The following is a 15,342-nucleotide window of genomic DNA, read 5'->3' on the forward strand; positions in this document are numbered from 1 at the left end:
CACGAGAAATATCATTGAATCTTCTATTATTAAATACACAAAGAATTATAACCTTAATATTAGTGAAGGTCTATACAAATTGGATAGCTTTATTGTTGATCAAATTTGTAAGCAATTCCCCTTCTTGTCCACATAATAAGTTTATGATATGCTTGTTGCCTGTCTTGGACAATTACTTGTTTACCAAATGGCGTCCTAGCTACATCTCTTTGTTGTATATCAACTGACTGTTATATTTTTCTCTTGTATCTCCCCTAATGATGTGATTATTACACAAAAGTGCACTTGGGAACTTATCGTGTTTCATTTTCCCCACGGACTCATAGGAATATGTGTATATGAGTGGATGGGTCATTCTGTGTCTGTTTCCTGGTGCTACCTTGCTGACGTGGGAAATGGCGATCGAGTATGATAAAAGAAATAAGTAATTGATAGTTAGTCTTGAGTGAGCATTATAAGATATTTTCTGTGATTAATTTCAGGTATAGAAATGTGTCATCATGTCATTTTTAGAATTTTAAAACAGAAAAGTTTTTGGACTAAAAAATTCCCTGAACTATTATTATTTGCATTTTTTTGATATTTTTTGATGGTAATAGATCTATCAAAAAACCCAAGTAAAAGGACTATTTTTTTATGGTGAATTCGAATCAGGGGTTGAAATGTACGTTGGGGACGTTAAGGCCTGTGAATAAGTAATAAAAGATTGCTCTTTTAGAGGATTTTTTGATTATTTGGATTGTATTTATTGGTTATCTATCATCATGGGGATCATTATGAGATCTTTTCTGTGATTATTTCAAGTATAAAAGTGTTTTATTGTGTCATAATTCAGTTTTAATACAAAAAGGTTTTTCGGTTTAAGAATTCTTTGAACAATTAACTACAATTTTTTATTTTCATTTTTATGAGGTTAATGGATTTACTTCAAAGTCTCAGTGTAAGGACTATTTTTCTAGCTGAATTTGGATGTGGGGATGAAATATATGTCAGGGGACATGAAGGTCTGTAAATAAGTAATTGATGGTTTCTCTTTTAGAAGATTCTGTGAATATTCAGTTTGTATTTATTGGGTATCTAAAAGTGTTATGAGATATTTTCCGTGACTATTTCAAGTATAGAAGTGTTTCATACCATCATATTTAAGTTTTTGAAATAAATGTTTTTGGGCAAAAAAACCCTGAATTATTTGTTACCTGCAATTTTTGGTATTTTTATGAGGGTTATACATTTGCCTGAACACCTTAATGCAAGTAATATTTTTCTTGCTGAATTCAGATCTTGGACTGAAACATATGTTAGGGGACATTAAGGCCTGTAATAAGTAATTAATGGTTACTCTTATAGAAATTTTGTGATTACTCAATTCATGATGGTAGGGTATTTGTCACCTTGGTTAAATATTATGAGGAAGTGAAGTATTTTAGATATCTGGGAGTGGATTTGACAGTAGTTGAAACCATGGAAGTGAAATTGAGTCACAGGGTGGGGGAAGGGGTGAAGGTTCTGGGAGCATTGAAGAATGTGTGGAAAGTGAGAACATTATCTCGGAGATCAAAAATGGGTATGTTTAAAGGATTAGTGGTTCCAACAATGATACATGGTTGTGAGGCATGGGCTATAGATAGGGTTATGCGGAGGAGGGTGAATGTGTTGGAAATGAGATGTTTGAGGACAATATGTGATGTGAGGTGGTTTGACCGAATAAGTAATGAAAGGGTAAGAGAGATGTGTGGTAATAAAAAGAGTGTGGTTGAGATAGCAGAAGAGGATGTATTGAAATGGTTTGGTCATATGGAGAGAATGAGTGAGAAAAGATTGACAGAGAGGATATATGTGTCAGAGGTGGAGGGAACAAGGAGAAGTGGGAGACCGAATTGGAAGTGGAAGGATGGAGTGAAAAAGATTTTGAGCATTCGGGGCCTGAACATACAGGAGGGTGAAAGGCATGCAAGGAATAGAGTGAATTGGAACGATGTGGTATACCAGGGTTGACGTGCTGTCAGTGGATTGAACCAAGGCATGTGAAGCGTCTGGGGTAAACCATGGAAAGTTTTGTTGGGCTTGGATATGGAAAGGGAGCTGTGGTTTCAGTGCGTTATACATGACAGCTAGAGACTGAGTGTGAACGAATATGGCCTTTGTTGTCTTTTCATGTGTGGCAGGGTGTCAAAGGGAATGAATAAAGGCAGCAAGTATGAATTATGTACATGTGTATGTCTGTGTATGTATATATATGTATATGTTGAAATGTATAGGTATGTATATATGTGTGTGTGTGTGGACATGTATGTATATACATGTGTATGTGGGTGGGTTGGGCTATTCTCTTGTCTGTTTCCTTGTGCTACCTCACTCCACGGGAGACAGCGACAAAGCATAATAAATAAATATAAATATATTTTCCATGATTATTCTGTGTGTAGAAATGTTTCATTATATCATATTTCAGTTTTAAAACAAATGTTTTTGGGCAAAAAATTAGTGTTTTAGGAGATTCTGTGATCATTTGGATTGTAATTATTGTGCAACTGTCATCTTGGGGTACTATTATGAGACCTTTTCTGAGATTCTTTCAAGTATAGAATTATTTCATTTTCATATTTCAGTTTTAAAAGAAAGAGTTTTTTGGCTGAGAAAATTCCTGAAGTATTATTACCTTAACAGGTTTTGATATTTTTACAAGAGTAATAGATTTGCTTGAAAACCTAAGTATAAGGACTACGTATTTTTCTTGCTGAATTTGAATCTGGGGTTGAAATATATGTTGGGGGACAGTAAGGTGTGTAAATGAGTAATTAATTCATACTCCTTTAGAAGATTCTGTGATTATTTGTTTTTTGTTGTGTATGTCATATTTTAATATTTGTTGTGATTATTTCAAGCATTGAAGGGTTTCATTGTCATATTTCAATTTTAAAACAAAGAGGGTTTTGGGCAAAAAAATTTCCTGAACTGTTACCTTCAATTTTTGGTGGTAACAGACTAACTTGAAAACCTTAATATATGGACTATTTTTCAAGATGAATTTGAAACTGGGGCTGAAATATTTATTGGGGACATTAAGGCTTGTAATTGATTAATTGTTACTCATTTAGAAGATTCTGTGATTATTCAGTTTGTATTTATGTATATGTCAGCTGAGGGAAGTGTGATGAGATAGTTTCTCTAATTATATCACGTATAGAAGCATTTCATTATGTCAAATTTCAGTTTTAAAACAAACAAGTTTTTAGGCTATTACCTCCAAATTTTGATATTTTTGGAGGGCAGTAGATTTGAAATATATGTTGGGGGATAGTAAGCCCTGTAAATAAGTAATTAATGGTTACTCTTTTAGAAGATTCTTTGATTATTCGCTTTGTATTTATTGGGTGTCTTGCTTTGTGGAAGCATTCTGAAATCTAATTTGTGATTATTTCAAATATAGAAGTGTTTCATTATGTCATATTTCAATTTTAAAACAAAGTTTTTGTCCAAATTTTCTGAACTATCACCTGTAAATTTTGGTATTTACTTGAAGTTTATAGATTTACATGAAAACCTAAGTGTAATGACTAATATTTATGCTGAATGTTAATACAGGGTTAAAACTACATGTAGGGGACATTAAGGCTTGTAAATAAGTACTTATTTGTTACTTCTTTAGAAGATTCTGTGATTATTCGCTTTTTGTTTATAGTGTATGTCTCAGCTTCAGAAAGTGTAATGAGATATTTTCTGTCCTTATTTTAAGTATAGAATCATTTCATTTTTCAAAATTCAATTTTAAAACAAAATGATTTTTGTGAGGTAGTAGATTTGCTTGAAAACCTTAGTGTAAGTTTTCATGCTCAGTTCCAGTCTCTGGTTAGAATGTATGTTGGGTACAGTAAGGCCTGTAAATAAGTAATTAATAGATCCTCTTTTAGAAGATTCTGTGATTATTTGGTTTGGTACTTATTGGGTATCTGTCACCATCGGTAATCATTATGAGATATTTTCTGAGTATTTCAAGTATGGAAGTGTTTCAATATATCATATTTTAATTTTTAAGCAAAGGTTTTGGGCTAGAAAATTCCCTGAATTATTATCTGCAATTTTGGGTATTTTTTTGATGATATTGGATTTACTTCAGAACCTCAGTATAAGGACTATTTTTTATGTTGAATTTGAATCAAGTGTTGGAATATTTGTTGGGGGACATTAAGGCCTGTAGAAAAGTTAAGTCTGTTAAATAGCAATTAATTATTGCTCTTTTAGAAGATTCTGTGATTATTTGGTTCCTATTGTGTATCTTGTCAGCTTTGGGAAGTGTAATGAGATGCTTGCTGTGACTATTTCAAGTATTAAATCATTTCATTGTCGTTTTTCAATTTTAAGATTAAAATGTTTTCGGGCTAAAAGATTCTGTGAACTTTTTTGTCTTTTTGGGGGGTTGGTAATAGACTTACTTGAAAACTATTATGTAAGGACTATTTTTTATGCTGAATTTGAAGCTTGGGTTGAAACATGTGATGGGGGATGTTAAGGCCTATAAAATAAGTATCTATCTATTTATCGATATTTCTGATGCCTGTTCCCTCCAGGAACTCAAATCAAGGGGTGGCCATGGCAAAAGAATCTCTACTTATCCCTGTCCTTACATGCCTCAATTGCATACACTGTTCCATACATTCTTCCTTTGTTTCTCTCCCTCCAGTATTCCTGAACCCGGTTTCCCTATGTCTCAGGTGGTCTTCCACTCACACCAACCCCTTTAATTGTACTATCACACACTCCTTGTAAACTTACAGTCTTGCATACTTTCCAAAATATTATGTTTCACCCATTCTACCACTGCACAATTCATTCCCTTTGTATTCCTTGTCATACCACATCTCTCATACACCCTTTCATTTCTTTCTTCATTCCATCTAGTCACACCACATGCTCCTCTCAAATAGCCTATTTCCACAGCCTGGATTCTTGACCTCTGTGCCTCATTCTATGTCCATGTTTTGGCTGCATCAGTCAGGGTTGGGAGGACTATGCTGTCCATTAATCCTTTCCTCACTTCCATACTTACACATCTACCCTTCATTATTCTATTAAAGGACCCAGTGACTCTTCTGCCCTGTACTGTTCTGTCCCTTATCTCTCCTTCCATATCATCACATTTATCCAAGACAGCTCTCAGATACTTAAACTCCCTCACTTCCAGTCTCCCCCCACCATATCCACTGCACAATTTAGCACACTCTTCTTTCACTCTGTATGGTTTTACAAAATCTATACTTTCACTTAGTTTCATTTCAAACGCCATTACTTTTCTTTTACTTGTATTTACCTTCAATCTCCGCCACTTACACACATTATAAAACACCCTTACAACCTTTGGCAACTCCTCTTCACTCTCCGCAAACAACATAGTATTACCCATGAACAGGCTTGCCACCGTATCTCACCACCACACTCTATCTCTGCACCCCTTTTCCTTAGCTTTGCTTTCATTTCTCTTATCACTTCATTCATATATAGTATATTAAAAAGCCAGTGACACAGCCCTGCTTCATGCTTACATGTATCCCAAAACTTTTGCTCAGCTCTCCATCCACTCTTACAAATGCCTTTGCTCCTCTATAGAAGTCTTTTACACCATCCGACAGTTTTCCCCCAGTACCATATATCCTTAACACATTCCACAAAGCATTCCATTTGACTCTGTTATATGCTTTCTCCAGATCCATAAAAGCTGCATACAACTTCTTACCTTTTGCTAAATGCTTTTCCATGGTCATCTACCACAAAAATTTGATCCACACATCCCCTGCCATTCCTAAAACCCCCTTGCTCTTCACTTATTCTGCATTCAGTAACTTCCATCACTCTGTCAATTGATATTCTTGCATACACTTTTCCTGGTATCTTTAACTGACTTATTCCCCTATAAGTGCTTCATACATCCTTTGCACCTTTTCTTTTGAATAAAGGAACAGTAATAGCTTTCATCTAATCCTCAGGCACAACCTGTTTCCATGCTGAATTACGTATAAGATGCATCCACTCTGTCACACTTTCTCCTCCATACTTAAGCATTTCAGCCTTAATCCCATCCACTTCCGGTGCCTTTCCTACCTTCAGCCTCATTAATGCCCTCTTTGCTATTGGTCCCTGTACTTGTATCCTCTTCCTTTCTCCTCCATTCCCATGCCTGTAAGAATTGCTGCCTACCCTTCTCCCGCATTCATCAGTTCTTCAGAATACTCTTTCCATCTTTCTTTCACTTTTTCCTTTTGATTCAGCTATTCCCCTTCTTTCCAGTATATTTTCTTGTTATCCTGAAACTTTTCACTTTACCTCCTTCCAAAATTTTTGTCTACTCTCTTAGCTTTCCTCTTTCAGCTTTTTAACATCCAGCTTACATATTTTGTATTCTTCCCTCCTTCTTTGCTGAACTTCCACTGGTACATTCCTATTGAACAATTTATCATATGCCTTTTTCTTCTCTTACACAGCATTTCTAATCTCTTCTGTCCACCATGCAGTGCCCTTTTTAATCCTTAGTCTCATTACCTTGTTTCTAGCTACTGACTCTACAACCTTAACTAGTATTTCTCTAAACATTTTAAACACCTCATTCACACATGACAGCATTCCTACATTCACTACACATTCTTTTAAGCTTTCAGTTACCTTCTTTTCATATGCCTTCCTGTATTTTTCCTGATTCATCATCCCACTTGCCTTACACCATACCTTCACTTCTCTCTGAGCCTCATCCCCAGAAGAACTGTGAAAGAATCTTCTCACAACTCTAGCATCCAGCACAGCCTTTCTCAGTTGAGAGGGCACTTGGTATCAGACAGAAGAAAGAAAAGGCAAAAATGAGACAGGAAATAAAGGCAATGATTTAGTTTTGGCAAGGGGACTATAGATGCCATAGGGGAGTTAGAGAACCTGACTGTAGATTGCTATGATCCATAATACTGTATGCCTAAAGTTAATGTGTTTATGTATAGAATATACCAGTCTTGACAGTATGCAGAAATTAGTGGACTTTGCTTGGGAACTAAATTCTGATGTGAGGGAACTTAACACCAAAATATAGAGATTAGATGTTCTCATCATGGGTACATATGAAGTATACAATATATGAGGATAGAAGTAAGATTAAGGGTTTATTCCAGGGATGAAGATAGCTACAGATCAAAAGTAATTGAGGAAGAATATGGAGTCTAGAGCAGATAGGCTGAAAGAAACATTGAAGAGAGCAGTTGGAGGGGCAGTGTGTACAGTCAGTTGGGGAAATCAAGGAAACCTGTGGTACTATGGATGGAACAATTGAGAAGACACAGATGCTGAAGACAGCTGTATGGCAATGAAAAAGCAGATTTCAGTATAGAAAATATAATAAAGGGGAGGATGTGGCAGGACTACAAGAGATATCAGAAAGAAAGAAAGGGAAACCAGAGAAGGGTAACATGTAAGAATGCCTCTTGATATGATGGGCTTGACAAATGCAATTTAAGAGTTAATGGAAGTTAGTAGAATGGGGGAATACAGGCATAATACTAGGAGAAAGCCACTGAGGGTGACATTTGATATGGAACTATTTAGTTGAGAGGTGTTAAGAATAATTGCCAGAGAAGAGGAGTTTGAAGGAGTGTTTGTCAAGATCAACAGACCAAGGGGAGAGAGGGAGAGGAAATTGGCAAGAGGCAAAAAAATAAGAGGAATTGTATCATATCAGGGGAGCAACAACATTCCCTTTTCTAGCGCGGGAAGACTGGAAATGAATATTAGAAATTTCATCAGGCTTAAAGCACAGTGTTGTACAAATGCAGACAGGTTAATGGCAAATAGAATGGAGCTAGAATTAAGAGATTGTATGAGAGGAAACTACTTAGAATCCCATTTCCTTTTTGATCACTTATATGGCTTTTATGGTTTACTGATGATCTTTTCTCCATTGTAACTCATCTCTTCTTCATTTCCCTCAGAGATTTTGTTGTGGTCCTTGACATTTCCAAAGCATTTGACAGGGTGTGGCCTAAGTCTTTACTTTCCAGACTTCCTTTCTTTGACTTCTCTGATTCTTTCTTTTTCTAGGTGCAGTAGTCATTGATGGAGTGATCCTCTTTTACGCATATCAACTGTGGTGTCTCTCAGGGTTTTGTTAAATCACCTCTTTTTTTGATTTTCATGAATGATCTCTCATCATCATCTAACCCTGTTCACTCATATGGTGATGATTCCACATTATATACTTCAAACTTCAATTCATTTTTCCTCTCCTTCACACTCTGATATTCATTCTTTTTTTTGTACCAAATTTATCTACTCTTCTAATTTGAATTTGTGTGTTATCTTGGAATAGGAAAGCAGAAACCTTGTTAAATTTTATAGTGCTGAAATGCAATTCTGTCTGTTTTCTCTCAGTGTCATTCTTTTCCCTCTTTTCACTTTTCAAAACACCACAAATCATCTCAACAGTAACACAGACATGTTAGGAATATCCTCCAATCTATCCTGGATACCTTATATGATCAACATCATAAGATGTTCTTCCCAAATGCTGGGAGTGATGTATAGGGACTGTTTCATTTTTGGATCACTGTTTCATCTATTGGGTCTTATTTAACCCAGTATGGAGTACTGCTCACTTATTTGAGTTGGGTCTTTCACTGCCTCTTTATAATCCTGGGGGGACCACAAGCCTTCCATCTTCTAAACTTTCCTTCTCAGTCTCCCATGACATTTCTTTTTAAGCTCAGGTCATGGACAAAAGTCCACATCAAGGCTGGGCCTTAATTGAAAGGGAAAAAAAAGAAAGTATTTATAAATTTTGGAGGAGGCGAAAAACTTGTCTTTTAAGATGTGCCAATCCATAGTTAGTGGGAAAGACATGAGAAAGAATTAGTTATCAAAATGGCCCACCCTTGAGTTGCCAGCAGTGAAACAGTAATCATGTGACACAGCAGCTTGCACAGTATTGCATGGTCTAGCTAGTGGTGGGGACACACAAGAAGCTAGCTCTTGGGATCAAAAACCAATAATACCTACAGGAGAGGTAAAATGAACTAACATTGCAGTGTAGGGCAAGCAGGGCAAGTTTTGAAGTTAGCCAGGAAGAGTTTATGTTGGACCACTTTTGACTCAATTTTGTCAAGTAAGGATGCAGAGTTAGAACCACCCCAGATTTGATAGCAGAGTGAGAGAAGGAGTAGAATTGAAGGGTGTATATGAATGAAGTGTTGAGACATCACTGTGTGAATACTTTTGGTTAGTTGTGGAAGAGAGGAATATGTTGATGAAGATTAGAAAAAGTGTAGGAGACAGGACAGAATTTGAGGGACACTGGTGTTCATAGAGAAAGGGGGAGAAGCTGATTCATCAAAAACCACGGAGATAGATTAGTTAAAGAGAAAGCTTGATATGAGGGAGGGGAGCATAAAGATGAAACCTTAATGCCACACAATGGCTAAAGCTTTGGATATTTCAAGGGAAACTACACAGGACTCCCCAGAATCTTTCAGGGATGATGACCAGACAGCAGTAAGATAATAAAGAATATCACCTGTGGATCTCACCCTACGGAAGCCATGCTGGTGGTCAGAGAGAAGACTGTAGATTCAAGATGTCTAAGGATATGGGAGTTAAGGAGGGATACAAAGACTTTGGAAATGGTTAATGTCAAAGCAACAGAATGGTAGTTAGAGGGTTAGAACTGTCTCCCTTCTTAGGTATGGGATGTACTAACTCATGTTTTCAAGAAGAAGGAAAAGTTCTGCCATGGTGTTGCTGTCTTCTCTATATTCTTCAAATATTATGTTGGGCGCAGCCCTTATGAGCTATGTACATGTATCCTTGCTACCAAACTTGGATCCATGACTTGCATCTGCCATCTGCTTCTCATAGTTTCTTTGTGAAGACCAGCCATATGAGGACTGACTATTATGATACCTCCTTCTTCCCTCAAACAGTAAAGCTGTGGAACTCTCTTCCTTTTTTGATTTTTCCCACTTCCCAAAATCTTTCCTCAAAGATTTGGGTGTACAAACCCCTTGAAAGTTCTGATTAATTTCTTTTTATTTCTTACCTTATTTTCCTTTTAATCCAAGATGGCCATGACATAGGCATCTTTTCCTGTGTCATGTCATGTCAGTCACAAAGGAAAAAGAAATTTACAATATCATTGGGGTGGTGAAGACAAAACAGTCAAAGAAATTAATGTCATTTTTCTTAAAAGTAAGTTTCTGCACCTTGGAAAACCTAAAATCCCTTTGTTTACATTATATATTTTCAGTTTACTTGTTAATTTGAGATTTGCAATCTTGGATGACTTTCCTTGTTTTGGTTTTGAATTTCCTTGTAAAATATTTTTTAGAATTTGTTGTTTAATGCACTTTATATTTAAATTTATGATGTATCAATGAAGTACAGTATCAGAAAAAAATATATATGATCTTAAATGTTGGGCATTATAGGTTATAAGTGAAAAAAGAATATTAGCATGTAACATACACAAAAATGTTTGTTAAATTCCACATTGTTTTAGCTTTTTTCATCGAACTGACTAAAGATTAGCACCATGCTTATTGCATTTTATTAATAAGTTTACATAAGGTTTTAAGTAAAAGACAGCATTTTAATGTCATCACCAAGAGATGAGGTGGTTAAGGCCTCTTAAGTAAAACAGTAATGTTTGATGTCAGAATTTTGTATTTATCTCAGTATGTACTGGTATGTCATGTTTGAAATACATTTCCTTAAAGTCTGTAATAGAAATTTTCTTTGTACTTTGCAGAAACATAGCTTCATAAAATTTCCATTTTCAGATAACATGGAGAAAGACCCTATATCTTGCTCAGATGAAGCTACAGTGCAAGCAAGATCTCGACCAAAGAACAAAAAGAGGAGGGCATCAACATCTTCATCGTCATCATCCTCAGCCTCTCCAGAACACAGGGAAGTAAAGAAGAAGAAAAAAAGAACTAAATCCACCTCCTCAAGATCATCATCATCATCCTCCTCATCTTCCTCATCTTCTTCATCTTCATCATCTTCATCCTCATCTTCCTCCTCCTCTTCTTCATCCTCCTCCTCCTCATCAGATTCTTCAGGATCAGATATTGAGGTATATAAGGGAAAAGTAAAGGATAAAGCACTAAAAAAGGCTCTGAAGAAAAGGAAGAAAAGAGAAAAACTTTTGAAGAAAAAATTAAAGAAATGCAAAAAACAAGCACAAGAGCAACAGAAGAAATCAATCAAGAAGAAAGTAAAAAAATTACGGAAGAAACTTAAAAAGTTGAAGAAAGACCGAAAGAAAGGAACAAGGAGATTAAAGAAGAAGGTGGTGACACAAGAAAAGCAGAAACCAAACATAGCAAATCATATCAAGAATGAGTCCAGTAAAGAAAAAGGATCAAAGCCTTCTAAGATCAAGACAGATGTCATTGAAAATGGTTCATCATCAGTGGGCCCAAGTGTGGACTTGATGACCACTAGTCAGGCCACAACACCTATGACAAGGGAGGAGTGGGAGAAGCAGGAGAGTGTGATGCGTCGTGTATATGACCAGGACACTGGCAGGCACAGGTAAATGAATCTTAAATATATGCATGCTTGGGCTTCTTCATATGCTTTAGCTGCTACTCATGCATTATTTTCTATTATTTTTGTATATTATGCAACCCCAGGACTCCTTGTATTGGGCTCTTGCAGCTTCAAGGCTGTGCTCCATTCAGGGGTAAAGATATGATGGACTCCAAAGCTTTGGAGTGAGAACCTAGTTATTATTAACTTTTCTTCAATGGTGTAAACACATGGAGACAGAATCATGTAGCAGACTCAAGTGCATATATATATTCTAACTGACAAATTTGAGTAAAAGGTGGTTTGTTAGAAGCCAGTTTCATTTACATTCCATATTTTCTCCATTAGAACTAGGAATGCACACATTAATATAGCATTTGCTCCATTGCTACCACTCTTATCTGCCACATGATTGCGGTAAAAAAAATTACTATGTTGAACAGTAAATTGCCATGCTTTCATGTTCTTCAATCTCTGCGATCACTTGGTAGCTGTTCCATCTTCACCACCCATTTTCTCCATTATTTTTGTTAATACATGTATTGAAAATAACTTTCAGTTCAAGAATCAGGTAACAGAAATACTTGAGAAAAACATTAAATTCTGAGTCTTACATCGGGAAATGCCAATTCTTAGCAATTAATTTTCTGTTGATGAAGCATGTGCATCCAACCAGTATGATGGAGCAGTTGTTATTTAGTTTAAGATACATGTCCATTATGATAAAAAGTACTATTCTTTGCAAACATACAGTTAATTTCGATCTAGGAAATATCCCCTCATAGTGTGTGAGGTGGTTTGATCGAGTAAGTAATGTAAGGGTGAGAGAGATGTGTGGAAATAAAAAGAGTGTGGTTGAGAGAGCAGAAGAGGGTGTTTTGAAATGGTTTGGTCACATGGAGAGAATGAGTGGGGAAAGATTGACCTAGAGGATATATGTGTCAGAGGTGGAGGGAACGAGGAGAAGTGGGAGACCAAATTGGAGGTGGAAAGATGGAGTGAAAAAGATTTTGAGTGATCGGGGCCTGAACATGCAGGAGGGTGAAAGGCGTGCAAGGAATAGAGTGAATTGGAACGATGTGCTATACCGGGGTCGACGTGCTGTCAATGGATTGAACCAGGGCATGTGAAGTGTCTGGGGTAAACCATGGAAAGTGTGTGGGGCCTGGATGTGGAAAGGGAGCTGTGGTTTCGGTGCATTATTACATGGCAGCTAGAGACTGAGTATGAACGAATGGGGCCTTTGGTGTCTTTCCTAGCACTACCTCGCACACATGAGGGGGAGGGGGTTGTTATTCCGTGTGTGGCGGGGTGGCGATGGGAACAAATAAAGGCAGACAGTATGAATTATGTACATGTGTATATATGTATATGTCTGTGTGTGTATATATATGTATACATTGAGATGTATAGGTATGTATATTTGCGTGTGTGGACGTGTATGTATATACATGTGTATGTGGGCGGGTTGGGCCATTCTTTCGTCTGTTTCCTTGCGCTACCTCGCGAACGCGGGAGACAGCGACAAAGCAAAATAAATAAGATAAAATAAAATAAGATAAAAGCAAGAATAAGAGTAGCAAGGGCAAGCGTTCGATCACACCTTTTTGTTTATAAGCTGACTGCCAGTGAGTGGGATGCAAATTGAAATTTATTTTTGCTGGTGGGTAGGATATGAATTGAATAGTATTTTGCTGTGATATCATCATAGAATGCATAAAGAAAGTACTTCAGATTATCCTGATATATTCTCATAGAAAAATTTTATTTAATGCATCAGAAATTTGAAGGGAATATTTTTCATGTTCTTATTCAAGCCTGCACTGAGTCTCAAATGTTGTAACTGTGAAAATTTGCAGTTCATACCATCACAAATTGGGGGCTTACAGTAATTTTACTTGATGTATTACCGCATTTCAGCTGAATATTTCACTGCTGTACTGCTTACACTTATATTTTTGATGTACACTGATGCTGCATTGTTGTCACCAGAGGTATACACATATCCTTTTTGCTGGAATTGTATAGTAATGTAAGTTTTTGAACTTAGTCCTGACTTTTTCAACTGCTTGAGCTAAAATTTTTGTCACCATTTTACTGAACTCATATGCAGGGCACTGACCACTGAAACTATAACTTGTGTTGCATTTCTAACTCACTGGAATTTGGATATAGTTTGATTGTGGTGTATGAAATGTATTATGTTCATGGAGTTTTCTTTTGCAGATTGATTAAGGGCTCAGGTGAAGTGATGGAGGAATGTGTTAGTCGTGACCGTCACCGTGCTATCAACAAAGCAGCCACACAAGCTGATGGAGAATTTTTCCAGACCCATGTAAAGTCACGGGCCTCGAAGTAGTGATGGTTTATGTATTGAACTATTGTTTTAGTTTCATAAGCTCTGTATTCAGTGAAGACAAAACATTTAAGATTTTGAGAAAAGAGCTAGATTGTGGTGTGTTGTCACAAATTTTCTGTTGTTTGTAATGACATGTTGATAGCCCTTTTTCACCATTTTGCTAAGGAACTGATGGTAACAGCTGAATTTTTGTAGCCTCAAAATTTTATTTATTGAGGAAAATATAGAGCTGTAGTTATTATTTGGGATAAAGTGAGGTATTAATAGGTAATTTATGTACAGTATAATAATTCCCTTCATGGTGGGTGTGTTTAGCGAGGGTATTCTTTGTTTACTGTGTGTTGTTGTACTTGTTTACTTTTTCAAAAACACTGATGAAATCTTTAATTTTGTGTTAGAATGAACTTTTATTTGTACTTAGTGAAAGACATGAATGTCTGTCATCTCTGATTTCACTGTTCATATTAAACACTTTGTGCCCAGTGTCAAGTTAAAATATATTCTGTTCAGTTTATTGACAAAGTCTGATGATGGGTTATCATTCATCTGTCTTTGATATCCTCATTGTCCTTCATCTTTTAACATCTCAAAATCTGCCACTGGATCAAAATGAAATATGGTATTGAAGTACCTTTGAGATGTTTTTTGAAAATATGCCCTTGGTATATATCTTGATTCTTGAAAATTTATGATTCATTTCAGAATTTTTTTCTTAGGAATGTCCCCTTACACCCTTTTTCTTTAAATAAGACTCAAGATAACAGGTTTATTCGCCATACTTTGATTTTTGATAATGTGAGAAAACCATTAATGGATGAAGGCTTTGCTAGAACATGCAATGTTCACAGCAGATCCTGTCTTAATTTTAGGAATGGCTTGTTTGTATCTAGTACATTATTTCTCATGTTTACAGTATCTGGTGCACATTTCCACACATACCTGATAATGTAAAATTCAGTACAATTATGAAAGATGCATGGTAAATGTAAAGAATGAGTGACATCTGTAATGAAAAAATATTCACTTTAGAATGATAATTTTATACTTTAACCTTATACTTTGATTCAAAGTAGGAAAAGAGATTTGTATGGCTTTACCATAAATTTGCACATAAGACTAGAAAGACACAACAAATCAGTTTTGTAATCACTCTGCCAAAGACCACATACTGTATTGATCTTTGGCTTTGGTAATTTCATGTTTTCATTCTTAAGATGCTATAAGTAATAATATTTTTATTATATGAATGAAAAGCTGCCATCATATACCCTCAATGAAACCCTCCACATCACCAGACTGCCCTCTTCTCACTGCTAGTCAGTGCTGCTTTCAGTATCCAGACTTAGGAAAGCTGATCCACAACAGAGTTAACCATAATACAGTATCTCACTCCTGCACACAACATGATTTTAAATACAATCACTTCG

General features: G+C 36.1%; 1 protein-coding gene across 3 annotated transcripts in view; it reads left to right on the top strand.

Annotated features, from left to right (window-relative positions):
- Positions 1–14,946, top strand: part of LOC139749840 (uncharacterized) — a 30,800-nt gene extending 15,854 nt beyond the window's left edge. For all 3 annotated transcript variants that reach the window (XM_071664155.1, XM_071664164.1, XM_071664172.1), the window contains exons 3-4: positions 10,800–11,559; positions 13,783–14,946. In XM_071664155.1, coding sequence (XP_071520256.1) covers positions 10,805–11,559; positions 13,783–13,915 — 888 coding nt within the window. In that variant the 5' untranslated portion in view covers positions 10,800–10,804 and the 3' untranslated portion in view covers positions 13,916–14,946. The remainder of the gene's footprint in view (positions 1–10,799; positions 11,560–13,782) is intronic.
- The last annotated feature ends 396 nt before the right edge of the window (positions 14,947–15,342 follow it).

This window comes from Panulirus ornatus, chromosome 1 (genome assembly GCF_036320965.1).
Source record: "Panulirus ornatus isolate Po-2019 chromosome 1, ASM3632096v1, whole genome shotgun sequence".
In the NCBI taxonomy this organism is placed as follows: Eukaryota; Metazoa; Arthropoda; class Malacostraca; order Decapoda; family Palinuridae; genus Panulirus; species Panulirus ornatus.